This window comes from Ischnura elegans, chromosome 11 (genome assembly GCF_921293095.1).
Source record: "Ischnura elegans chromosome 11, ioIscEleg1.1, whole genome shotgun sequence".
NCBI classification, from domain to species: Eukaryota; Metazoa; Arthropoda; class Insecta; order Odonata; family Coenagrionidae; genus Ischnura; species Ischnura elegans.
The window spans coordinates 83376984-83390471 of record NC_060256.1 but is presented as its reverse complement, the minus strand read 5'-3'; the positions used below and the strand labels follow the sequence as shown (position 1 = coordinate 83390471).

Genomic DNA, 13488 nt, shown 5'->3' with positions numbered 1-13488 from the left:
TGAAACAAACGCAACAGATGCCTTGATTTCAAACGCAGCAATGAAACTGCTACCTCTTATGACGTCACCCATAGTTAGCAAAGTTCAGGTCCGGCTAAAGGGTGTGAGTGGGAAAATGGAGAGATCAGGGTGGCAGGAAAGTGAAGAAGTGTCTGATTTTTTTCCAGGGTTAATGTCTTCCAATCGCAGGCTTACGGTCAATGTACCGTCATGGCACACGGACCAATTAATAATAGCGCTTCGAATACACGTGTGCAGAAAAATGCGTGGACAGTATCTACACTTGACTCGGCCTTGAAACATGATCGGATTATCGATTTTTCTTTTAATCTGTCTATCGTAATTATACAATCAAGTTTGAGAGATTTTTAAGGTTTTAAGACTAAATTCACGGCTTTTTCGAGGTTTTTTCACGGTAGACAAAATTCATGGCTTATTCACGGTTTTAAGGTTTTCACGGTTGAGAGGGACCCCGCTAGAAGCTCTTTACAAAACATCCCCTTTGGCTATTTAACAGTTTCTTTTCCAAGAATTGGCGTGAAATTTTCGAAAATGTGGACTAAAGAAGTTGTGTCGCTGTTAATAGAAGCGTTCAAATCGCACGAGCGCTTGTGCAATGTTAAATTGACGAAGTATAAGAATAAAAATTTACCTGCTGATGCACTGAAAGACATAGTTACGTGCCTAAAACTGCTGGTGTCTGTAACAGAGGAAGAGGTGAACACGAAAATTGCCAATTTAAGGACAAGTCCTCCACTCGCAGCTCATGCTCCACCATTCCTAAAAGTCCTCGGTCGCCGTCTTCTCGCCTCTGAAGCCAATCCCTGCACCATATTTTGCGGTGCCGATTACGCCGGTGTCCACCTTCTTCTTCAGCTACCACAGCTATAATATTAGCTGCAGCATGTTATAGTGCTGCTTCTTCTACATTCTTTTTCAGGCAGTTTGCAACGCACTTTATCTTTGCAGCACCTCAAAATAGCTATTAAATTTACATTTATTTCACCACCTCCCTTTCTGTAGCTCATTGGCAATCAATCTGCGTCCGGAATTGCCCTTTTCTCATTTTGTGTTATGTGGCGTTCTCGAGCGGGACATTAAAACACTACAACGGCCAATATTGGTGTAAATATTAATACATGCCGTACGATACGTAAAGCCCAATATTTTAACCAATATTGCGTGCTGATATATTGGCCAATAAATTGGAAAGTGTCAGACGGGCTTTAATCCTGGGAAAATCCAGGGCCATTATTTAATAGGGGGACAACAAATTCAGTATCAAGAATCAGCCCAAAAAAGTTTCATGGTCTTCGGACAGGCTTTAAAGTCATTTGTGTTTATATTATGGAAGTCCCTTGGAGTCAACAAGTTTCCTCGCAATATAGAAAGGATGACACACAGGGAGTACGCAATCTTACAGATTACAAACAAAGTTGAGCATTCAGTTTGAACACCACATTAACATAATATAAATGGAGCAAATTCTGAGTCAAACCCATGCCAATCAAACTAAACCCATGAAAATGAGTTTTTAGAGAAAACTAATGTTACTTGAATAATAATGACACTGTTATCTAATGAACAATAGGGCATTAAATGCAGTGGCACAGCGAGGGGAGGGGGGAATTTGGGGGTTAAAGCCCCCCCCCCCCCACAGCTCAGAGAAATTTTTACCTTAAATCCATTTTACTTAATTGGATTGATATTACTAATAGAATAGTGTAAGGATTAATAAAATATACCTCGGAAAGCCATAAAACTCACCATTCCGAACCATTTATCTTGAAATTCTGCAATTTACCAATCTCGCACATACCGATTATCCTGGTGGGTATTCCATACCCCCAAACACCCCGGTATTTGTTGCTCTTAAACCCCCCCCCCCCCCTCCAGCCTTAATTCCCGGCTGCGCCCCTGATTAAATGAGCATACTAAATTTGACCAGGTATTAAATGCATTGAGATATAAATGCTCCAGGCATATAAAATAGTAATCTCATATCAATGCATCATTTCTTCAGATATGGAGGACCATTTCTCCATCGTTTTAGCAGCATGAATGAATTAATTAGCATGGTGTTATTATTATAGTACTTTACCGATTAAGGTAGACTTCAATGGAGTACTAAAGAAGTAATCTGGGAGCCTCCCTTTCCTTCCAGCACGGCCTTCTTCAATTCAATGTAAGGCCTACTCCCTTTCAGTCTATCTAAAAATCCTATTCTTTTCCTTCTCCTCCCTTGTTTACCTAACATTCACCTCTCTGTCTATTTAACCTTCTCCATTCTTCTGCATACCCACATCTCGAATCCCTCCAATTGACATGGTTTAAGACCCCAAAAAAACCTTCGAAATCACATCCTGAGAAAGCACTTGAGAAAGACCTTACTTCGCACTAACTTTCATTGAAGGTTACTCAACACTACACAAATCCAGATTTTAGCAGAGTTAAAGTTTGAAGGGTTAACCCACTTTCCTTCCAAAGTGTGATTCATGCAAATAAGGCAGGATATTAAATGTAATAATGTTGCATAGTTAAGTCCTTGATAGCTCACAGTGCAAAACACACTAACAATAACACGAATAAAATTGATTAGTTTTTATAATAAAATTAAGATTCAAATCGTGTATGTCTTCTACGTCACTACCTTAACGCAACATAATGGGAATTTCTAATTAAAATAACAACAAATACAATATATATTTGACCTCCCTCGGCAATGAAATTGGACGGAATCTTTTAACGAAACAACTTGGCATAAGTAGATTGCTTAAAAGAAGTGTTCATGAATTTCTAAAGTAAGCCGACTCACCATGACGTATCAAAACTAATAAAGTAATGGTTCAAAAACTCGACTCACCGCACGGTTTTCCGAACTTCACAACAGGTACAACCTCATCGTTCACGAACTTCACGATCTCTCCGCCATGTATTCCAGAGTAAATTTCACCTTTGTATACTTCTAACGACTCCGGGCCTTTAATTTTGCCTTCAAACAAGTGCTCGCCTCGATTCAGATCGCCATTGACAGCTAGAGGGCCTTCTAAAGGCATTGGAGGAGTAACCCTGCGTGAAAGAAAAAAGAACTTGGATTAAGAACATAACAGAGCAACTAAAAAATGAAAATATTGACATGCTTACCTCAATTCAGAAAACTCGAACGGTGGCGGCAGTCCAGGAAGAAATACTATTAGTAGAAATACAATTGTAGCTTCCACAACGTGCCTCAGCAACTTTCTGAAGATTCCACCCATTTTTGATATTGACTAGGTGAAATATAAGTCAGGAAAAAAATTAAATGCGAGAGGTAGTTGAAAGTGACTACAAAAGTAAACAAAATCCTTATCAGCAGCAAGGCCCCCTCGATATACTCACCTCAAAGGTTAAAATTGTTAATTACAGGTATTCCACGCGGAGACTCGATTCTCGTGCTTCGATTTCACAACTTCAGTCGTCCACACCAGTTCAACCACTTCCATGCGCAGTCTGGGCAATTATAGTTACCTAGCCTTCTAAGATACAGCATAACCGGTTCCACCATGCTAACCCCAATCACAACATATTATACGGAAATATATACAGGCAACGGTATCACACCATATCCCTTAAAGACAAATTACTATACAATCACGCACACTTCCGCATAATCACCCCAACCTAAGCAAATCCGATTCATACGAACTCACCCAAGACACAAATTACCAATTCATACGAATCATTCAATCACAGCAGCGACCGAAGCCACGAGAAAGCCCTGTCATTTCGGCACGGCCGCACATGGAGTAGAACGGGAGCAAGAGCAGCAAGAACGGGAGAACGGCTGCGTAGTTACTGCGCCTGCGCTGTTCATCTCAAATCCAGATAGAGCGCGGGAAGTTCCATTTTACATTTTTGTGGAAACTTAAAAAATAGGAGTTATTATCGGACTTAAGAGCCCAAACATTTCCCACTGTTGCCATTTCATGGCTGAATTGTAACTTAATTAACAGTTAAGATTGAATTTTGTGCTTAAGCATCGATGAACCCAAATGAACAAGCTGGTTACTGAAAATTTTCGGAGTGGTATATGCCTCCCGTCACTCAAGTTTTCCCATCAAAATCCCGCCAGAATTTATAAAGAGCTGGCATCTAACATAGCACCGTTAATTAAATTAATATTTGAAAAATCTCTCGCGGAACATCGTGTCCCTCCGGATAGAGTCGAGTAGACCAGACGGAAGAGCTATAATTAAATGTGAGCTAATAAATGAAGGGGTTAGGGGGTGCATAAGCAGTTTTTAGGATTCTCGTTTGGGCGAATTTGTTTCCTCGTAATCATGCCCTTAGGAGTTCGGTGATCTACCTATGTAGATCTTGCAATTTGAAGTACACCGATGAACTGTCACCAGCAACAGCTATCAGTTTCACAGGCACCACATTATATGATGGAAAAATTTGTTGAAAAAAAACATGATCAGTACAAATGTAAGAGCTAATAAGAAAACTTGAGATATGAGATATTACAAAAAAATAGTCTTTAACATCCTATAAATTGAACAACATTGTTTAAAAAATATGAAGCCATTAGGAAGATAAATATATTATCAATCTAATATTTTTAAACACCAAGATCAGTATGATGAAATAATAATGACTGCCGAATTGGAGAAATGTCTCAACAAATAACTTAAGTTCTCAGACTTGAGTTATTGGTTAATTAACCAATTATAACTCAAGTCTGATTAAAATAAAATCAAATTTTACAAACGAGAGGAAATTATTGAATTAATCTTGATAATGGTAGTCACTACAGGTACTTCATAATTAATTATATGACCAAATTTTCAAGGTTCATCAATAACATCCAGACCCATGCAAATAAGACAAACATTTAAGAATCGAAGTCCAAAGTAAAACTTCATTTGTGTTTTTTGCATTCTTTACCCAGATGATTTTCGGACTTAGTAGAAAATATTTCAAGTGGTGAATGACGAAAGTCGAAACGTCTCCAAAAATGTAGTTTAAAACGCGATTCATGAACTTTGGAAACGATTTATCCGTTGATTATGGACAATTTTTTTGCATTCCTTACCTAGATGATTTGCTGATTTAGTTTTTTGGCGCCTTCGTTGAAAATATTCTAAGTGGAATCGCATGAGGAAAATCAATGCATCCCCAAAAATTCTGTTTAAAACGCAGTTCATGGACTTTAGAAATGATTAAACCTTTGATTATGGAATGGGAAATCCAATAGACAAATAAAAACGTTGCACAATGTTGCAAAGTAACATTGCCATTTAACGTTGTCATAGCGTTTCGCCAACGTTAACATTACAATGCAACATTTGTAACGTTGCTACAACGTTGAGACAACCTTTTCTGCTGCTGGGGTTGTTACAAAGGTAGGGGCTGGCGACCCTGTTGGAACTTAAATGTATTATAGTTGATGCATCTAAAGACGTGTTGGTATATATAATTCCTTAGGCCAACACTAGCTATCTCCACCAGTAAACCTTTAACGTACCTAGATACTTTCCGAAGAACCCTTGAATATCTAAAAGTGTGTCAATTGACAATGAAGTTATAAGTGTTTTCACCTAAGCATAAAACTGGATGAAACTGGAATAAACGGAGTGGTACATGGTTAGAAAATGCACACAAGCATGGATCATCCCAATAAATCGGGAAAATTGAGGCAATTACATGCATAATTAAAGTGATCGTTATCCTCCAATATTACAAGTTTCTTTTACTTAGTAATTTTCTGCCGACGCATAGCAATAATTTGTCAAAACAAATTCCATGAGGGTCGTGGTATCAATTTCAGGTATACTATTTGAACGAGAAGCAACATTACCATCAATTTTTCTGATAACTGAAATATACGAGGTAAAATGCTTGTATTTCATCATCCCGATGTCGCATTATTAATATCCTAAGTAATAATCGTAGCACATTAACAATAGGAAAACTTGCCCAAGAATAACAGAACAAAATAAAATGATGATGAGCGGCTAAATATTCCCTCAAAACAAATTTTACAGCATGATCTCGGCAGGGGCACAGCTAGGAATTAAGGCTAGGGGGGTTTTAGGCACAACTGATACTGGGGAGTTAGGGGGTATGGAATACCCACCAGGGGAAGCTAGAGGTGCGGGGCCCTCCTCCAGAAAAATTTTAAGATAAATGGTGCAAAATGGTGAGTTTTACAGCCTTCAGAGGGATATTTTTATAATCCTTACATTATTCTATAAGTAAAATGGATTAAACTTAAAAATTTCTCTGAGCTCGCTTATCACCCAAAACCCCCCCTCGTTGTGCCACTGGCTCTCAGCATATTTCTAAACCTTTGTTTAGGCACCTATGACTCAGGCCTGGCCTCGGCAAGCCTTGAGTGTCTTCGCGCAGTGGTCGGCTCAGAGAAATTTTGCTCGATTTTCAAAGTCAATTTTTTTATTTCTTTTGACAAGGAATGGAGAAACTTTAAGTATTTTTGCGAGCTAATATATCCGTTTTACCTGTTCAAAATAGTTTTTATAGCAATCAACGACCCATACAAGTTCCCCATTGAGAGATAAGAAGAGTCAACAGCCTGCAGTGCTCTCACCTCCCCTAATTTCATAGTTACCTGGAGTCCTCATTCCACCCTCATCATTTCGAGAAAATGTTTAAGAAATCATGTAATGCAGAGACATCCAATGACCTAGGATTACTATGCCCTGCAACCTCATCTCTGTACCTTGACCCCTCAAGGAAGCTGCTATTAAAGCAAATGCCGGCCTCGGTGGCGGCGGGGTAACGTCCTTGCCTGCCAAACAAGAGGTCGCAGGTTCGAGTCCCGCCTGGGTAGATTTCCCCTGTCCAGGGCATGGTTGTTCGTGTAAATTTAATTGTTAAAATTTGTTGAATACCCCGATATAAAATGGCCAAATATGAGCTCTATTCGGTGGTCTGAGAATAAAATAAAAAATAAAAATAAATTAAGGATTTATTAATAGGTAATGATGGGGTTGTTCACCAATTTTTTTGATGGTTGTGATAGAGTTTAGAGAGACTGTATTTTTCCATTTCTCAATCTATCATCTACTTCTAAGGTCTTTGCAGGTTAAACTTAAGGGCCTTAACTGTTTTGTTGATAAGTTGATGAGGTTAAGAAGTCTGGCACTAAACTGCTTCTCCTCACCTTTAGACATTGTCATTCACAATTTTGAGAGGGATTTCTTCCCTCAAAGAACAGTTCTCCGTAGCAAACGAGAAAATAAACAAGAACACTAATGACATCACAATCTTTTGAATATGGGGCAGAAACTTTCGTATTTTTTAATTTAATTTATCTATTTTGCTTTATTTATTTCACCACCTAAAATGGCACGAAGGCTGTTACATTGGCTGTTTACATAAATAAATGATAGCTAAAAGAAAACAATAAATGAAAAACTAACAGAAAACAAAAATGTTCAATATAAGAAGGGGCATAATGGATTAGACAGCGGTGACTTGTTCAGGTGGCAAGGAGGATTTGTAAATAGGGCAGAGGAAAAAAGGTCCAGGGAGGGGATTTTCGAAGCCATGGAGTTAAACAAGGATGGGATTCAGTAGAAAAGAGAGGTATTTAGAGATGGAAAGATGGAATCGCAGAATGTGAAGCAGAGTTATTACGTAAGGGACGAGGAGGTAGATGAAAACGGAAAAGAGGAAGAATTTCGTTTGTCTGAAGATAACCGCTAAAGATTCTTAGCAGAGACACGAGATCAAATAAGACGCAGCAGCTAGTTATGTTAGTGAACCTGAGGGAGGATAGGATAGAGTCACAGGCATAATATCTGACTGTGGGGATTCGATGATGGGCTACCGCAAGAAAGAAGTTGACAGGGCGGTTGAGCAAGTTTAGAGTTGTGGGGCAGGCGGTAGACCAAACTGGTGAGCAGTATTCCATTATGGGGAGAATGCATCCGAAAAAAACTTAAAACGGTAGGATCATGAAGGAAGTTAGTCGACAGAGCATACCAACAATGGCCATCGCTCTCTTCATGATCATCAAAATGTGATCCTGAAATTTCAATTTATCAGCAAAGATCACTCCTTGGTTGCAATGGGAGTTAAGAGGAGGGATAGGCTTATTAACAAGGTTGTATGAATGCTAAAGGGGATTGTTTTTTAAAGTAAATTTCATGAGAAGTGAGGAAGCTGTGATTCAGAGATAGAAACTTTGAATGTATATTGTAACGGTGTTTAAGTTTATGCATCAGTGATGTTTGATGAATGGTGTTGAAGGCTTTGGAGAAGTCTATGCAGCAATCATCAAGCTTTGAATTAGACTCGAAAGAGTTGGTTATATGGTGGTGCAGTACTGCAAAGTTAGAGAGAGGCAATCCACCAGGAAGGAAACCAAGCTGATAACGGGATACATAGGGGCGGGAGAAGTGAAGAAGACAACTATGTATGATTCTGTCAAAAATAATGGACAGTAGAGGTAGAATGGAAATCAGACGATCATTTTCAACAACACCTTTAGGGCCAGATTTTAACATTGGCGTGACATTTGCACTCTTTCAGTGTGCAGTGAAGTTGCCAGTGGAGAAGAATGGCCTGGCCAATCTTAAACGATTCTGGCCTTAATGAGGGTCCAGAATCGTTTAAGATTGTCATGAATTCCATCAGATATTTCTTGTATGTTTTATTTTAAAATTAGGAGAGAACAGCTGAATCAGGAAGAATGTTATTACATACTTATTTGTTCCTTCAATCTACCAAGTTCTTTCAATGAATTGTGATTTTGAGTCTGACTGAAAGACCTCATTGATGATGAGAAAATTGTGTAAGAGCATTAAGAAGGCTTTCAAAGAGGCTCATGTGGAGCATTGGACTCTGCCAGGGTGTAACATGGGAAGCTTACCCTATCATTACCCTGTCAAACGAAGAAAACTTTCTGACCTTAGGCAGTTTTAATAGGTGATTATTAAGACATGTTTCCCTGAGCTCTGTGCCTCATGCATGCATTGGTAATCTCAGACGATGTAAAACTCCTATCTAATCGTATAGAAACTAGGTCCCTCTGACGTCACGTGGAGTGGCATCGCATGGCCGCCAATCTGGCCTTTTTCAAATGCGGTTAAAATTGACCATTGCCATTCGTCTAAACTGGGATTTCTGAAACCAAATAGTTAGTATATTGTGAATGCACTAATTGTAATCGATGACTTTCGTTTCCTTTGATGAAGGAAACTACCCTATTGTTGAAGGTGTAACTATTGTGTAGAACTTGTGAAAAGCAACTGTAATGCAACTAAGAAATTAAATGTTTTTATCACTGTAATATTGAGTTTGTGAAGGAAATAAAGGTAATTGTAAAAGGAAAATAAAATTGGTGGTACAGGCTTGTAGGTAAAAATTTGGTGAAAGCTAACTCTTTAAGTAGTTGTTACTGCAAACTTAACCTTACCCTTTAATGACCAAATTGAACAATCCTGTAGATGTGTAGATTACTGTGCTATGCCAATGCCAACTAATGCCAATAACAAAATGATAATAGATGTTGCATTTGGTTGGTTGTACATAATATTATGATATATATAATATAAATATTATGATATATAATATGGAGATCTGTTGAAAATTTAGAGCTGAAGCCCCTTAACACAATTCCTATGTGGCTGCTAGGGTTACCTTCACTTATCACAATACCTTACGTAGAGATTGGAAGGGCCAATGCATGTATTCACAAAATGTATTAATTTTGCAGGGTGCCTCCAGTACACATTGGTATCCTTGAGAAACAACCTATGTCTGCAAATACCAAGCAAATTTATTAATAATGAGTATATTCAAAATGTATTGAGCATTTAAGAGCTCTAGTCATGGAACATGGGTATACAGCATACCCTTGGTCTTCCTAATTGGGACAAGAGGATTGAGAGTTATGGTGGAAATTTTGAAGCAATTATTGAAACTCCATTGGCCCCCTAAAATGATAATTAGAACTTTCACCCATGAAATGAGAGTGCTCACACAAGTAGAAAGTAAAGAGACAAGTCTGAGAGAATGATTCAGTTCTCACACTTGTGCTGCTAGATATTAGTCACTTTCAGAGTGAAGTTACAAATCTGTTTTTATTACAGCTCCTGTATGTTCAGTCCCCATTGAATTACTTTTGAAAGAATGACCAACAAGCAAAAGCCTGAATAGATAATATTACAATAATTGTGTCCGTACACGTACAAAGCTTTCACAAAAAATGAATAAATTTATTATTTCATTATTAGCTTATCAATTAAATGTCTGTACAAAACTCCACTTTAGACCACAACTCAAGCATTCCATCTATGAATGTAACCAATGACACACTTGAATAAAATTGTGAACATAGAGTCCAAACAAGATAACATAAATTACCCTTGTCAGTTATTAATCATTGAAATGCAGCTGCAATCTGTGTCCTTTAACACCGCAGAGCACAATGTTCAAAATCCAACTTTACCAAGCCTGGTGTCAGTTTTAGGATTGGCTGTGGTAGATTGCACAGACACAATGCACTCATTAATCTTGGTTTGGAGATCACGAAGTTCATGGATATGCAGGAGCCTTAAAACTTTAGCAGCTTGATTCAAAACATAGTCACCAGTATCAAATCCAAGATCAGCTTCTTGCACAGGGAAAGGTGTACCCTGGAATATTTATTAAAAATAATTGTATGGTATAATGTTGAACCAATAAGAAAAAACTATACCAACTTCCACAGCATGATTTATTACACTAACATAGTTTTGTCAAATACTCGACATAATCAAGTAATATTCACCTTGAGGTGTTGACTGTTCAATGGAACCATGGTTGGTTAATACCTCATCGATTGAACCTTTGCTAAGCTATTACCATCTAATTAAAATGCGTTTGAGGACCTCATATCCAGCAAGCTTGGGACCAAAGGGTTTCTGGATTTCTGGTCTTCATGGTGTATTTTGTTAATTAATTAATTTATAAATGTGTTCAAACTCTTGTTCTCTATATTTGAGATCCCCACATGTCCCTTCCCTGGCTGTTAGTGTACGTTCATAGCGTGTGCTAACTTCTTACTCATCCCAGAAAAAGGCTCTGAGAGAGGTGCCGTGAGGTGGATAGTCATAACACTACGCAGAAGAATTTTCTAACGTTCTGGTTTTCCTGGACTATGGATTCCGGATTTGAGGTCCTCAACTGTATTAGTATTATGAAATTCCATTAATAAGCCATACCAGAAATGAAATTTGTCACATAATGCAGGATTTAAGATCTGTAACTATAATACCAACTGCCATCCGATCGAATACTCACAGTCCAACTTGTCTACAGGGTTCTCAGAATTGAGATTCTATAAACACTAGTGAACAAAGCAGAAATTGAAAATGAAGAATTCGTTACTAATGAAAACTACTACGTAACTGCTAAATTTCACATGAGATTGACCATTATTTTTACTAACACGATTTTAAGAGAATCACTGAAAATCTCCGTCAAAGTCACGGCAGACTCAACTAGCCATGAAATGAATTTAAAAAATCTGATTAAAAAAGAAAACCTGCCCACCACCTTTATATCTCATGTCACTCAAGGTACCAAAATCGCGCGAGCATACCTGGATTATCACAGACTTTGGATTCTCTAACGCTTCGGCCGAGAGACGTTGTGTCACTACCTTGCTTATGGCACTTAAGGTTATTAGATGATCGGGGTGCTGAGTGACGTTGAGTAACTGAGCCAAGGTATTGACTCCCTTTTTGAATTCGTCTGCTTCGACTGGCAAAAAAGAGAGGAAAATTTAAGATCTGTAACATTAATTACCAACTGCCATCCGATCGAATACTCACAGTCCAAATTGTCTAAAGGGTTCTCAGAAACTACTTTTGGTGCATTGCTCAAGTTCTTCTTCACACTCTCTGACGTTTGATCTTTGTACTTCTCGGCTGAGAAAAAAGGATGTTATTAATAACAATCATAATTCTTCAAACTGAATATAACATTTACTTCTTGTAGGGGCATTCGTAGACAGCCACTTCCATTTACATATTCACCAGATTATCAGACCTTTTCATATAGGGAAGTTCAAGTTATGGATTGGATGTTAATCTTCCCCATGAATTTGCACAAACCCTTTAAACCGAAGTTAGTCCTAAATCATTATTCTTTTATTTCACAAAGCTAGGAGAAATAACTTTTCATTGCTTTAATTATAGCATTACCATTATCAGCATAATCCAGCCTGACTGCGAAAGACAATAACCAGTCCAACTGTTCCTCACGCTTCTTGAAGTCCGGAGCGACAAGGTCTTTGTTGTATTGCTGAAAATAACTTGGCCAATCGGGAGACGTAATGTTCCTAAGATTTTCTCTGTCTTCAATCTTATAATGACGTATTTTCTGGTCTTCAAGCCATACTATCAGAGATCGAAACTGCCTATCATCTGAAAGTAAGATGATCATAGGAGGCAATAAGTTATCTCATGGCCAATAATTAGCATTCGCTCACACCCAAATGCCAAATTAAATGATCAATGTATATTCATACAGGCAAAGACGGGGATAAGAAACAGCCAAATCCCAATTCTATGTTTCTCATTTAGGTACACATACCATCTACATTGAAGTTGTCATGTGCATGGTAGTCCAATGCCGTCAACTTCCTCCTGAACATATTGTTGGTAGAAATAATTCGAATTAATCTCCTATGAACAAGCTAACGAAATATTTATCCACTTTTTCACTGCCGACGATGCCGACAAAATTTTTACGTGCGCATTCCTCACTTCACACAGAAATCAGTGATTTTTTTATTATTATCACTGAACTCTTCCAATAGGTGGCAGATTGACCGAATGTTTCTGCGGTAGTGCCAACATAGTAAAGTCATGAAAAAAACATTGTGCTGAAGGGTTATTTCTATCATTTCTCAATTATATATTTTTATGTTAACATTTTATGAGTAAGCTTCTTTAATTTTATTAATAAATTCATGCCGAAGCGTTGTGATTGAGATTTTTTTCTTTAAAATCCACGGGACATACACGTTGTTAAATTGTTGATATTGGTATCCTTGTAGAAGCCCGTTGGAGTTTCTAGTTTGTCGTTTGGGTTCGAGGTTCATTTGAAGAAAAGTGAGATTTTCTTCAGGAATCTCCGATTATTTGGTGCTACCGGGTGCATATTTGCTCTATCCATTTATACTACGTGCACATTAAGGTAAGCCGACGAATTACATGCCATGTTCTCAAGCTTTATGTAGAAATGAACGAACCAATCAAACATCAAGGTCATGCGCGGTTCTCCACTTTTCTTTCGCGGGTTTTCGTTAAGTCTTCTCAAGATGGTGTCAAGGGCAGAGATTGCCGAACAGTTCTCAAACTTTGGTATAGAAATAGCAGACGATGTTCTTGAAAAGTGTAGGTCATATTTTAATTTAATTCTACTGTGACGTGTAGAGTAAATTTTGTGTTCTTGATGTTTTGCGTTGTTTAGAATTATTTATCATGTCAA

The 13488-nt window shown here is 38.0% G+C and overlaps 3 protein-coding genes across 5 annotated transcripts in view; 1 reads left to right on the top strand and 2 right to left on the bottom strand.

Moving 5' to 3' along the window:
- Positions 1–3818, bottom strand: part of LOC124167577 (adipocyte plasma membrane-associated protein-like) — a 30443-nt gene extending 26625 nt beyond the window's left edge. The window contains exons 1-4 of one of the 2 annotated variants that reach the window (XM_046545550.1): positions 3690–3818; positions 3379–3545; positions 3145–3269; positions 2864–3069 (exon numbers count right to left, since the gene is read on the bottom strand). In XM_046545550.1, the coding sequence (XP_046401506.1) occupies positions 2864–3069; positions 3145–3257 (319 nt within the window). In that variant the 5' untranslated portion in view covers positions 3258–3269; positions 3379–3545; positions 3690–3818. Of the gene's footprint in view, positions 1–2863; positions 3070–3144; positions 3270–3378 lie in introns of both variants that reach the window. The other variant, XM_046545549.1, reaches the window with a different exon arrangement.
- A 6387-nt stretch (positions 3819–10205) lies between these two features.
- On the bottom strand, positions 10206–12818 carry LOC124168193 (RNA transcription, translation and transport factor protein). Its single transcript, XM_046546327.1, has 5 exons — positions 12589–12818; positions 12198–12419; positions 11826–11921; positions 11594–11754; positions 10206–10646 (listed from the first exon to the last, which is right to left on the bottom strand). Exons 1-5 carry the CDS (start codon positions 12647–12649, stop codon positions 10443–10445), a joined length of 744 nt encoding a protein of 247 aa, XP_046402283.1. The 5' UTR covers positions 12650–12818; the 3' UTR covers positions 10206–10442.
- Positions 12819–13067: 249 nt separating this feature from the next.
- The window catches only part of LOC124167959 (DNA polymerase alpha subunit B), a 55016-nt gene continuing 54595 nt past the window's right edge, over positions 13068–13488 (top strand). The window contains exon 1 of one of the 2 annotated variants that reach the window (XM_046546028.1): positions 13068–13194. Coding sequence is in view for 1 of the 2 variants with exons in the window: in XM_046546027.1 (XP_046401983.1) it covers positions 13268–13394 (127 nt within the window). In the remaining variant the exon portion in view is untranslated. Of the gene's footprint in view, positions 13195–13256; positions 13395–13488 lie in introns of those variants that run through there. The other variant, XM_046546027.1, reaches the window with a different exon arrangement.